Raw genomic sequence first — 12,541 nt, 5'->3', positions numbered from 1 at the left:
TTGTATATCATTTAAATTTTATTAAGACAGAATGGAGAAAGCATTACAGTCTTATCTACCTTGGTCATAGTTATGGTCAGTCAGTTCAGCAGCTTTATATCCTTCCCTCTAACCAACTCAACTGAAGGCATGTCACTTAACATGACATTCCCAGTAGTTTAGCAACTAGTCTTCCCAGGACCTAAGAAATTTAGTCTTCCAAAAGAGCTTTTAGATAATACTAATTGCTTCCCAATAACTTAGAATTAAGTTGTACTTACTTGTGAAGAAGGATCAAAACTTCTGTCAGTTTTAACAGATGCTACAGGTTGATGAGTTTTCATCACTTTGAGAGTTGGTCTTTGATATTCTGCCCCTGTTGTTACCATACTATAAGCAGGTGGGACCACGGGAGTTTGCCTCTGCAGTAACTGCAGAATAGTTTGAATATCAGCTGTCATTTGAGATTCAAGTCTGCAAGAAAGTCAGAAATTAGATTGTGATCTAGCAATAGATAATTATGCTAAAGTAGAAATTCAAAAGTATTTGAGAAAATTCAAATTCTACCCTCAAAACTGATAGTGAAATAGTTGTGCTTGAAACAGGAAGGACAGGAGAAGCACTAAGATATGTGCCAAACCTATGCTTTCCCCCCCTGTAACTTAAAGAAGATTTTTAAAAGTATTTCCAAAGATTCAGATTTTTAAAAAGATACAAATAGGGAATGCATTTAGTGGAGGACAGTAGAACAGCATAACCACTAATCTGTTCTTAACCTTTTTTAGTTCAAGGAGTAACATATACCTAGAAGTTCTTTCAACACTTTTTTATGCTTTGTCTGTGTCAATTATCTTGGAAAAATTTGAAAAAGGGGAGGTCAATTTAATTCCATAACATATATTAAGCTCCTATTACATGAAAAACAGTGTGTTGAGGATACAGTAAAAACCAAATCAAACCAAACCCCAAAAACCCTTGGGTCCTGCCATCTCCAAGAAGCTAAATTCTATTGGGAAAGCTATAAAATTCATGAAAGTAAATGCATGCCAAGGATAAGCAAAGTTATGTGTACACCCTTTCAAAGACCTCTAGGAGCTGTATTTCCTTCTAGTTTGGAAAGACATAGACTAGCACCAGATCAGGACTAGCAAGAGTCCTTTATAGCAAGAGTTTTGAGGATCTTTCTTAGGAAGAAGAGGAAAGAAAAGTTAGATGGTGAAATAGCTTGAAAGATTAAATAATTATACATCAAAGAGCAGAATTACTATGGAAGTGGTCCATTTAAAAATTTGCCCCATTTAAATGACTGAGGGTTATATATATTTCAAGTGATTTCTAGACTTCATTTGTGGTTTTCTTGGCAGATTGAGTTAAATGATTTGTCCAGGGCACACAACTAGTAAATTCAATTCCTTCTAACTCCATATCCAGCACCTTATCTATTGCATCACCTACCTGGTCTTCCACTTACATAGAGAAATATAATTAAATTAACTCATTAATTCTTGAATGGGGCAAATCAATAAACTCCCATATGTTTCACTTATTATTCCAGGGACTTCTGAAACCAAAATACCTTTCTCTGCCTTTCACATCCTTTTACATGTATGTTTTGTAAATATCTATATTACAGTATAAACTTCTCGAAGGTTGGGGCTATCTTGGTTTATATTCCTAGTATTAGTTACAGTACTTGCCATTTAAGTCTGAATTCTCTGAGGGCCCAAGCCAATAGTATTTAAAGAACAGATTCATGACCATAATGCTTATATTCATGACACCTCTGGTTTGCAACCATTACTCTGATAAATATTTTTTTGTTAGAGTTTACAAATAGCCAAATGGACAGCTAATTTAATTTTCCCTTAAAATTGAAATTACGAAAACATCAATCTGATTTCCCATTTTTAAATTTGTTAGCAGTAAAAATAAAATGGAATTTTGTGAATAATGAATAATAAAATTGGATCATGTTTTTCTATAAAATTCTCCTAATTCTATACCTTCTTAGCTTTGTTTTGTGTGTAATAAGAAAAATTTTTAAAAAAGTTTAAAAGCATAGAACTAAATTTTATCTAATATTAATCACAATTTTAAAAATAAAATTCTGGGAGAATAAAGAGAGAACACAACTTTTGATTTGATAAAAGAATAGTAGCCCACTGGGAGGAAGCAAAAAGATGAATCTTCATTTTGAAAAGTTTCCATTCAAATAATAATTTTTGAAAAGGTTATGTTTTCTTTGTTTTCTGTCCATGATACCTAATACTTTATCCTCATAAATGCCATATTTCGTGTCAATTATGCTTATAGCTGTTCTGAACTGTAGTCTATAAGTCACTGACCATGCCTGCATAATATGACAAGTATCTACTAAACAGAAAATTTCAGTTAATTAGCTTTTATTTATCTATATATTGAATCACTTCTTGTCTGATCAAATTATCACTTATGTTATTGTTCTATAGCTGTAATCCCAAACTTAACTTCTTCTTTTCTCCTAAAAGATGTTGTATTTACAACAAAATGTTTATCATTCACTAAGTATATTGGAACTTTTAAAAAAAATTATAGTTTTTATTTATCAGATATATGCACGGGTAATTTTACAGCACTGACAATTGCCAAACCTTTTGTTCTAATTTTTCCCCTTCTTGCCCCTTCCCCCCACATGGTAGGTTGACCAATACATGTTAAATATGTTAAAGTATAAATTAAGTACAATAGTATATTGGAAATTTTAAGTCTTTTTTTTAAAAAAGACTACTCAGAATCCAATCACAATTCAAAAATTGTCAGTTTTGTTGTTCTCTCTATAACTCTGATGGAGGTATCTTGAGCAACCTCTGAAAGAAGGTACATTTTGTTATCAGAGATTGTGTCTATGTAAACAATATCTGTAGATTAAAAAAAATCGATTTGAAGGACAGTTTTCCATAAACATATCCAGGAAGTATAGGCAGAAGTTCTATATTGTAGAATCAGATCAATGACACTGACACTTGTCATTCTGCCAGGGGACTAGTAATCACCTTGTTGATCAGACATAGGCTCAGAGTGTAAAGCTTCCTTATGTTCCATGAAACAGTATCTAGCTGTGACTGTGTCTCAAATGGGAAGGAAAATGGTGAAAGAATCTGTAGAATTTTAGTTTCCTTAAAAGAGAAGTAATCTTATATGTGTTGTAATAATGTAGAATTTTGTATTCAGCATTTTCTTCATTTTTGTGATTTTACTGCCTCCTGATTTTCCTCCCACAAGTCTGATTGTTCCTTCTTCATATCCTTTGAGGAAATCTTTATCCAGTTTTTGCACTACTAATATAGGTATACCTCAAGGCTTTGTTGTAGGTCCTCTTTTTGTTTCTCTCTATACTATTTCACTTGGTGGTCTCAGCATCTCCCAATTATTATCTTTAGGCAAATAGTACTTAGCTCTATTTAAGCCTTAACATTTGTCCTGACTCTCTTTCAGAGATACTGAAGTGGTCATAAATCACTGAAATAAATAAAATAATATATAGTCTTTCTTTGGCATTATTCAAGGATATTATTCAAGAGCTTCCTGAGATTTACTAAACCTAATTACTACTACCCACTTTTCACAGGGACAAATGTTCCCATCAGAAAGTACTTTTAAGAATGAGGAATCCTTGAAAAAGAAACTAGAGACCTTAGGAGCATATAGTGGCATCTTTGTCACTCTTGCTATTTGAAGGTAAGGATGAAATGAAAGTCAGACACCTGAAACATAAAGATAGGTATTGGGGGGGGGTCCAGCATTTGAAGGATAGCTAAACAAAATATAGCATATGAACATAACAGAATGTGATTGTATCATAAGAAATGATAAAAGGCTTGGCTTCAGAGAGTTCTAGGAAAACTTGTTTGAATTTGTAGGGTAAAAGGAAAAGAACCAGGAGAAGAATTTACACAATTAACATTTTAAAGGAAAACAAATTGAATTCAATGTTATAACCAACCATGGCTCCAGAGGACCTCCTGACAGAGGGAGTCCTGATTCAAGGTACAAAATTAGACATTACATTATTGAATGTGGCAAATGTGTTGATTTAATTTGCTTGACTATACTCTGTTGCCAGGGTTGTGTTTTTTAACTGGAAGAGAAAAAAGGGATGTGGGTTGAAGGAAGTAATGTTAGGGTTGCAAAAAAAAAAAAAAGATAATGAGAAAAGAAAGAAAGGAGCAGAAAAACAGGGAGGGAGAAAGAAAGGAGGGAAAAAAAGGAGAGAAAGAGAAAGAAGGTCATTAGATTTTTTTAATGCACAGAAAAGATAGAAATTTAGAAGGAAATATAGAAATACATGTCTGCCTTGAAAATAAAATGTTGAATGTAATACAGAAATAAAGGTCTTCTTTGAAAGTAAAATGTTGAATATATTATATGTTTTGAAAACTCAAACTGTATATAGTAGAGATTTGCGTTTTCACGAATTAAGAAACACTTTTTTTTCCTGTTCTACTTTGTATATAAAAATGTTTTCTTTTTGGGGTGCTCTTTAAATGACAATTAAAATAAAGTTTTAAAAATATTATTGTTGATCCAAATAGTATTTGGATTCTAGGATTTTCAGTTTAAGATACACAATATGGGCTCTTGGTTAGAGATGGAATGCATCTAATGAGAGTTATACTTAGCAAAATATATTTGCCTGAAACTCTTGTAAAACTGACCAAGAAAATTTTAGATTGAAAAAAAGGTAAAACATTGCTCACATATATTCACCAAGCCAGAAGCTACAAAAGGTTTGACATATGAAAAATATTATTATTGAAAAGAACTAATAATTTATAGGAGATAATATTCATGAAGAATTATAATGAAACCCCATAGTATCTGATGATTCTACATAAAAGCATATGAGTAATAAAGAAGAAAAAAATAAAAATTGTTACACAAGAAGATGGATTCAACCTCATAGTGACATCACAGAAACTTGAGTTAGTAAAGCATAATCTATTCAATAGTTAAAGAGGTGAGGGGGAAGAGAAGCGGGAATAGATTAATTAAAAAGTGAAATCAAATAGTATTGTATATTTAGAAAATATAGATATTCCTGGAAAGCCAGGAATTAGAGAAAGAAAGTATGGTAAGAAGCATTTGATTAATAATAAATTGAGTAAATAAAGTATAACTAAATTAAGATAGTGTGGAAAAATTTGCCTGTGAGATCTATGGTTAAGAGAGAAGAATTTATCAATAGAGAGGAGCATGGGAAATAAAATGGATAATTTTGATTACACGAAATTTTAAAAGTATTTGCATAATCAAAACTAATGCAGACAAAATTAGTAGGAAAGTGGGAAATTTTTTTCTTATACCAGGTTTTTCTAATAAAGGCCTCATTTCTCAAATACATTAAGGAACTGAGCCAACTTAATAAAAAATAAGACCCATTGACCAATGTTCAAAGGATATGACAGGCAGTTTTTCAGCAAAAGAAATTAAAGCTATCAATAGTAACATGAAAAAAATCTCTAAAACACTATTAATTAGAGAAATACAAATTCAGATATTTCTGAGATACCATGTTATACTTATCAAATTGGTTAGCATGACATAAAAAGAAAATGACAGATGCTGGAAGGGATATGGAAAAATAGGGATAATAATGCACTATTAATGGAAAAATGAAGTGGTCCAACTATTCAGAGGAACAATTTAGAGCTATGTTCAAAGAGTTAGAAAACTATGCCCTACCCTTTGACCTAATACCACTACTAGTTCTATATTTTGAAGAGAATGAAGAAAAGGGAAAATGACCTATACATACAATATATTTGTGGCAGTTCTTTTATGGTCAAGAATTGAAAATTTGAGGTATGTCCATCAGTTGGGGAACAGCCAAACAAATATGTGATATAGGATTGTGAGTAGGGATAGTTAATGATTACTTATTGATTGAAATGATTAATTGAAATGTTTGATAACATAAAATAAGAATGTTTCTGCTTTAGAAAGAGACATATGTATTTACTGGTTTTAGTCAAAGTGAGCCTAAACTAAAGCTAGCATATGAAAAACATTTCTCTGAATCGTCATCTAAGCAGCATACTGTTGACTTTCACTCTACTACAAACGTTTAGTGGAGGCAAAGTAAAATATACAGATGGACATGTAAAAGAAGAAAGAGGAATCAGAAGTAGACTCTATAGGAGTCGAGGGAAAAAGGTAAGAATTTCTGATCACACATAAAACCAATTCTCATAAGTTACAAAAGGGGGACCTATTAAACAAGTTTCATGTGGCTATACAGAGAACTCATTAACTAAGTTACATTTTTAAAAGATATATACAAAGATATAAAAAAGAAAACATTGTTAAGGATAAATACAAGAATGACATAGGCCTTTTAAAAATTGTCAAGAACTCTAAAGATCAGAAGAAGAGACTAGTAATGCTAGCTAACATTAGAATGCTAATAACAACAAAGATTTAGAATTTTCTGCTTTAGGGGTAAGAGAAAGATCAAAGTAGGCATAGAACCTTAGAGATGAAGATGAAGAATGGGAAGTAGTAGAGAATAAGCCTATTATGTTCCAGGCACTATACTAAGAACTTTTAAATATATATTATATGTACATTTATATGCACACACACATATTACAAATATCTCATTTGATGAAAGAAATAAAGATAAAACTTGTTTTGGGTTTCTTTAATAAGGAAAATAATTTTTGAATTAGATAAATCTAAGATAGTTAATGGAGAAACTGAAACTCAAGAAAAAAGGAAATACATACTTTGCATTTGATTAGGTTTGTCCGAATCTTATGTTATTTTACTGTGAAAAATAGTCAATGTGCTTGCTGAACATTTTAAAAATGCTTTGAAAAATTGTGAAGATTGTAAGTTTTATGGCAGGATTAGAGAACAACAAAGGTTGGATCAATTTTAAGGAAAAAAAGGAGAGGATAAAGTTTTCAGACTAAAGATGACTTCAATTCCTCCAAAATAAATTATAGAATATAATTAATGGTTTGTGAGGGAAAGGGAAATAGTAACACTACCACTATCAGATATTGTTAACAACTATGTAGTTTTATTAAGAAAAGTGTTCCTGGCAGATTAATAACTTTTTTTTTTAAGATGATGTAAAATTTATCATTCTTTCCTTGTGGATTGGAGGGGGAGATATGGGCCATATGAAAACACATGTAAAAGGATTTAGAATTTAGTGATCTTCCTTAGAAGATAGATCTTCATCAGTGAAGTGTTTCAAGTAAATCTAGATAATTACCTCTCAGTATGTTATAGAAGTGATTCTTATTTAATTATGAGTTGAACTAGATGATCTCTGAGGTCTTTTCCAACTTTGGGATTTTGTGTTTTTATGACATATAATGCCTCTCTCTCTGTATATGTATACATACATACATACACACACACACACACACACACACACACACACACACACACACACACACATATATATATATATATATATATATATATATATATATATGTATATGGAAGATAGTGGGGACCTGAAGTTTAGTTTCAGTAGGAAATTCCCAAATGTGAAAACTCCCTCTGCTGATACAGATTAGTAACATTTCTGTCCTTCAATGCTTTAGTTGGGCTTAACAGAAAGGAACTTTTAAAATGTAGACAAATGTTAAATGAAATGAGTTGAAGAAATGTAATTTACCTTAAGTGAAGATCTGAGCATGTGACTCAACCAACTTTAATAGCTTTCTTTGCCTGTAGAATAAAGTATAAACTCCTCTTTTTAACTTTTAAAGCATCTATATAACTTGGCCCTGATCTACCTTTCCATTTTCATTGACAATTACTTCTTCTTTTGTACTCTTATGATCTAACCAAACTGTCTTTCTCTCTGTTTATAACATTCCAATCTCCCATACTTGCTTTGTCTTGGCTATCCCCCATGCCTGGAATATCTTCTTCCTTACTTCTACCATATGGAGTCCGTCTCTTCCTTTAAGGGGTAGCTCAAATACTACTGGTGTATGAGACCTTTCCTGATCCTCCCAAATGATAGTACTCTCCTTCCCATACTACTTGTATTTTACTACTTTCTATATATACGTATCCACACATATATCTTTGTTAACTTTATACCTATTTTGTATATATTTTTATATGTATTTGTTATCTGTTCCATTAAAATGTAAACTTGCAAGTAGGGATAACTAATGATTATTTGTTGATTATACTGATTAATTGAAATGTTTGATAAAACAAAATATGAGTGTTTCTGTTTTTCTGCTTTAGAAAGAAATATATGTATTTACTGGTTTTGAGTCAAAGTAAGCTTAAGTTAAAGGTTTCTCTGGCTTCTTATCTAAGCACCATACTGTTGACTTCCACTGTATTATGAACTGAGTAGAGACAAGATCAAATTCGCAGATGGGCATATAAAAGAAGAAAGATGAAATAGAAGTATACTCTCATATTGACTACAGACTACTTGTCTTTTCCAACTCTTATTTAGAACTCTTATTTCTTCTACCTAATATTAAACTCTTAAAACCATCAGAATCTTTTCTGACAAGAGTAATTACTTCTTTTACTGTAAACCCTACCTATTTTCCTGAAATTAATTTACTGAGTTATTGGCCATGGAATCTCTTGACATTTCAGACATGGATTTTTTTATTTGTTTGTGAATGAGTGTAGAGTTTATCAGATCAAGTCAACTAGCATTTATTAATGTGTCAGGAAAAGGTAACTCTTCCTCCTTTCCCTCACCAAAATATAATCCAGTTCTAAAACAAATAAACAATGTGGCCCTCCCTAACAAAAACAGGCTTTGCTTTCAAGGAGGTCACAATTTAACAAGTATACAACTATGGTCAAAAAACAATACATACAGATAAATTGGAGGTAATATCATTAGGCTGGAGAATAAGATGGCAAACCACTTCAGTATCTTTCCCAAGAAAATCCCAAAAGGTGTTACAAAAAGTCAAAAGTGACTGAAATGACTATGTATGAAGGAAAGCAGTAAAATTAAGGAAAACTAAAAAATCTTCTTACGAAAAGTTTAACATTTTCTTTTTATGACTTAAGAAAAGACCCACATGACAGATAAACACAAACCCTAGTATCAAGGAATTCAGAGCTGGTAGACACCTTAGTGATCATCCAATTCTGCCTCTCATTTTACAGATGAAGACTTTGAGACCCAGTAAAGTTAAATTATTTGTGTAAGGTGACAGAGGTAATAAATAGTAGAGCTAGGTATAGAGGTACTAAATTGACATCGAGAGCCAAATGTAATTCAGGCTTTATCTTTTTCCTCTGGTTAGGATGAATGCAGAAAGTCCTTTGCAGCTACTTAGCTGATATTGTGGATAAAGTTCTCTTCTTGGATTTAGGAATACCTGAGTTCCAATACAGCCTCAAATATTTCCTAATGTAATCCTGGGCACACTATGTACCTTATTTTTCTCATCTGGAGTCATGCACCTTAGTACAATTTATTATGGTGGTTCAGTTTGGGCTTTTCTTGGCAAAGATACTAAAGTGATTTAATATTTCCTCCTTCAGCTTATTGTAAAGATGAGGAAATTGAGAAAAAGAGGATTAAGTGACTTGCATAGGGCAAGACGTAGTTAGGAAGTATCTGAGGCCTGATTTGAATTGAGAAAAATGAGTCTTTCTGACTCTATTCACTCTCTATCTGCTGCACCACCTAGTTACCATTTAAGGCAGGTGATATTATTTCTCTCATTTTGCAAGTAAAATTGTGAATTACCCAAGACCATACAAAAAATAAGTAGAAAAGTCAAGGTTTAAATCTTAGTCATGAGCAAAATAACACAAGATAGACTATGTAACTGAAGATCATGTTTATTTTATGAACAATTTTAAGGTAGCAGCAAATGTAGAGCTGCATCACCTAAATTCTACAAAACGATAAGTAAAAAAAGCTTATTTTTAAACTTCACTCAGTTAATCATTCTAAGCTATAGTGTTATATTATTCGAGGAAAGACAACACATATTCTTAGAGTAGGAGAGGGGCAGGATGAATTTTGTTTCTGATAGGAGGCCTAGAAACAGAAAAAAGGATCCATGTTATCATTGCCTCATGCCATGAATTTGGTATTTGATACCTGTTAAGTTGTTCTTGGAGTAAATCTAACCTATGTTCCACTTCTCCATATGTGAGATCACTTTCAGTTTCACAGATCCCCCAGGTAACTCGGTGGTATGCTGAGGGACTAGATGCCTCTTGGTGTCCCCGAGAATTTTCTTGTTCCCAATTTCTTGCATCAGTGATATCTATGAAAAATAGCAAGGTTTATATTACACTTATAGTTACACTTCATGTAGCATTTCTTTGCATGAATATCCTTCCTAAATTTAAGGAATTGAGAATGGTTTATTTTATAGAATCCTGAAATATATGAAAGCTGAAAGGAAATTTACTGATCAAACATTTAGTGTAACTTCCTTATTTTTAACAAACAAGGAAATGAAACAAAGAAAGGTTAAGTTTAAGTGATTTTCCAGGGCTATGTGGTGAATTTGTACCATGACCAGAACAATGTGCTGCATTTTGACTTCTAATCCAGAGCTTGTTACACTAGGCTTGGCAGCTTTTCTATATTCTTTGTGTTTATCTGCATGTTAGCAAAAAAGTATATTCTGGAATAGGTAAAAATGAGAAAAGAAATGGTATCCTTTGTCCTCACTTCAGCAGAACATTTACTAAAATTAGAACAATACAAAGAAGATTAGTATGGCTTCTGTGCAAGGAAGACACTTGAAATGGGGAAGCATTCCTTATTATTATTTTTTAAAATAAAGAATGCATTTAATATGTAAGTATAAAAGTTTAAGCATATGAAATTATAAGTTCTCCAGTTGCTAAATTGTCAATAGGTATGAAAAACAGTTTTTAAAAGAAATCTATGTGGTCAACAACCATATAAAAAGCTTCAAATCAGTAATAGAGACATACAAATTAAATAACTCAGTTGATAAAAAGTTAACAAAAAAAGAAAATGACAAATGCTGAAAAAGTTGAAGAAAACAAGAATATTAATGCCAAGTTAGTGGAGGTATGAATTGTTCTAGCCATATTGGAAAGCAGTTTGGAATCATGCCTGCAAAGTTACCCCAGTAATCTGACAATTAAGATCATTCCTCCAAAGATAAGAAAGGGGAAAAGGAGTTATATATACAAAATATCTGTAATGGCTCTTTTTTGTAGTGGCAAAGAATTCTAATTATGCTTTGTGAGAAAGAATGAAAGAAATATATATATATATATATATATATATATATATATATAAACTCAAGATGACTTCTATGAACTGATTCAGAGTGAAGGAACAGAATCCAGAGAACAATTTATATAACAACAACATTATAAAAACAGACAATTTTGAAAGGCTTAAGAACTCTGACTAATTTATTAGTCATGATTCCAAGTGACCAATGATGATGATGCACACAATCCACCTCTTGATAGAATGATGATAGATCCTTTGGTTCATGCCAAATGAAACATATTTTTAGACAAAATAGAGATTTGTTTTGCTTTCTCTCTCTCTTTTTATTTCTCTCTCTCTTCTCTCTCTTTTTCTCTCTTCTCTCTTTCTCTCTCAAACTCTTTCTCTCTTGAACTCTCTTGAATTCTCTTTATCTCTCTAAGCAATGGGAAAGGAGATGGGAGGAAGAGAAAATATATGCTTGCTAACTGAAAAATCAAAAATTAAAAATATTACCATTTTAGGTTTTCTACCAGTATTAAACAAAACAAATATGCATAGTGAAAATATGATTAAGGACTAGGTTCACAGGATCATAGATTTAGAGCTAGAAGGGATACTAGAGATCATCTAGTTTAATCCCTTCATTTTACAGATGAAGAAATTGAGTCTCATAGGAGTTAAGTGACTTTCCTGAAATCACTTATTTAGGGGAATTGAACTCTTGGCCTCTTATTCAAAATTCATGGCTTAATTCACAGTAGTTTTTATATATGTGGACTGAATTTTCTTAATTTGAGGAGTAAGAAAAAATTTCAGTGATTTTCTGCAAAGGACTTACATATAACACTAAGAAAACACAGAAAAAAGTTGTTTCTTTAAAAACTATGGGAAGTCAAAGTGGCAAAGATAAGAGAAAGAAATAGTGTTACATAGGCTATCAAATAACACATTCAATACATTCGATGTCTGTGGAGCTATTAGTTAGTCCTATCATTATGGAAAACAATTTATTAAATGTTTATACACTGGGAATAAAAAGGCACCAACATTTTAAATTAATTGTGGCAATATGATACTAATTCTAATAATTTTCATAAGATTTCTTTGGATCAAACTAAATAAATGATTTAACCTTTCTTTGTAGATATTATTTCATGCTCTATTCATACCTTGCTTTTTTTTTTTTTTTTTTGCTGAGGCAATTGGAGTCAAGTGACTTGCCCAGGATCACACAGTTAGGAAATGTTAAGTATCAGAGTTCAGATCTGAACTCAAGTCCTCCTGACTTCGGAGCTGGTGCTCTATCTATTGCGCCATCTAGCTGCCCCCATACCTTGCTTTTTTAAAAAC

At 31.8% G+C, this 12,541-nt stretch overlaps 1 protein-coding gene and 1 non-coding gene across 5 annotated transcripts in view; one reads left to right on the top strand and one right to left on the bottom strand.

The window, feature by feature from the left end:
- The window catches only part of KCNH7 (potassium voltage-gated channel subfamily H member 7), a 622,433-nt gene that overhangs the window by 11,065 nt on the left and 598,827 nt on the right, over nt 1-12,541 (bottom strand). For all 4 annotated transcript variants that reach the window (XM_074303262.1, XM_074303266.1, XM_074303263.1 and 1 more), the window contains 2 exons: nt 10,085-10,253; nt 261-453 (listed from right to left, as the gene is read on the bottom strand). In XM_074303262.1, the coding sequence (XP_074159363.1) occupies nt 261-453; nt 10,085-10,253 (362 nt within the window). The remainder of the gene's footprint in view (nt 1-260; nt 454-10,084; nt 10,254-12,541) is intronic.
- On the top strand, nt 10,659-10,765 carry LOC141565165 (U6 spliceosomal RNA). Its single transcript, XR_012488865.1, has one exon. It is a non-coding gene; the product is annotated as a U6 spliceosomal RNA (small nuclear RNA).

Source organism: Sminthopsis crassicaudata, chromosome 3, assembly GCF_048593235.1.
Source record: "Sminthopsis crassicaudata isolate SCR6 chromosome 3, ASM4859323v1, whole genome shotgun sequence".
Classification (NCBI taxonomy): domain Eukaryota; kingdom Metazoa; phylum Chordata; class Mammalia; order Dasyuromorphia; family Dasyuridae; genus Sminthopsis; species Sminthopsis crassicaudata.
Note: the sequence above shows the minus strand (reverse complement) of the source record. Positions and strands in the feature narration are given on the sequence as shown.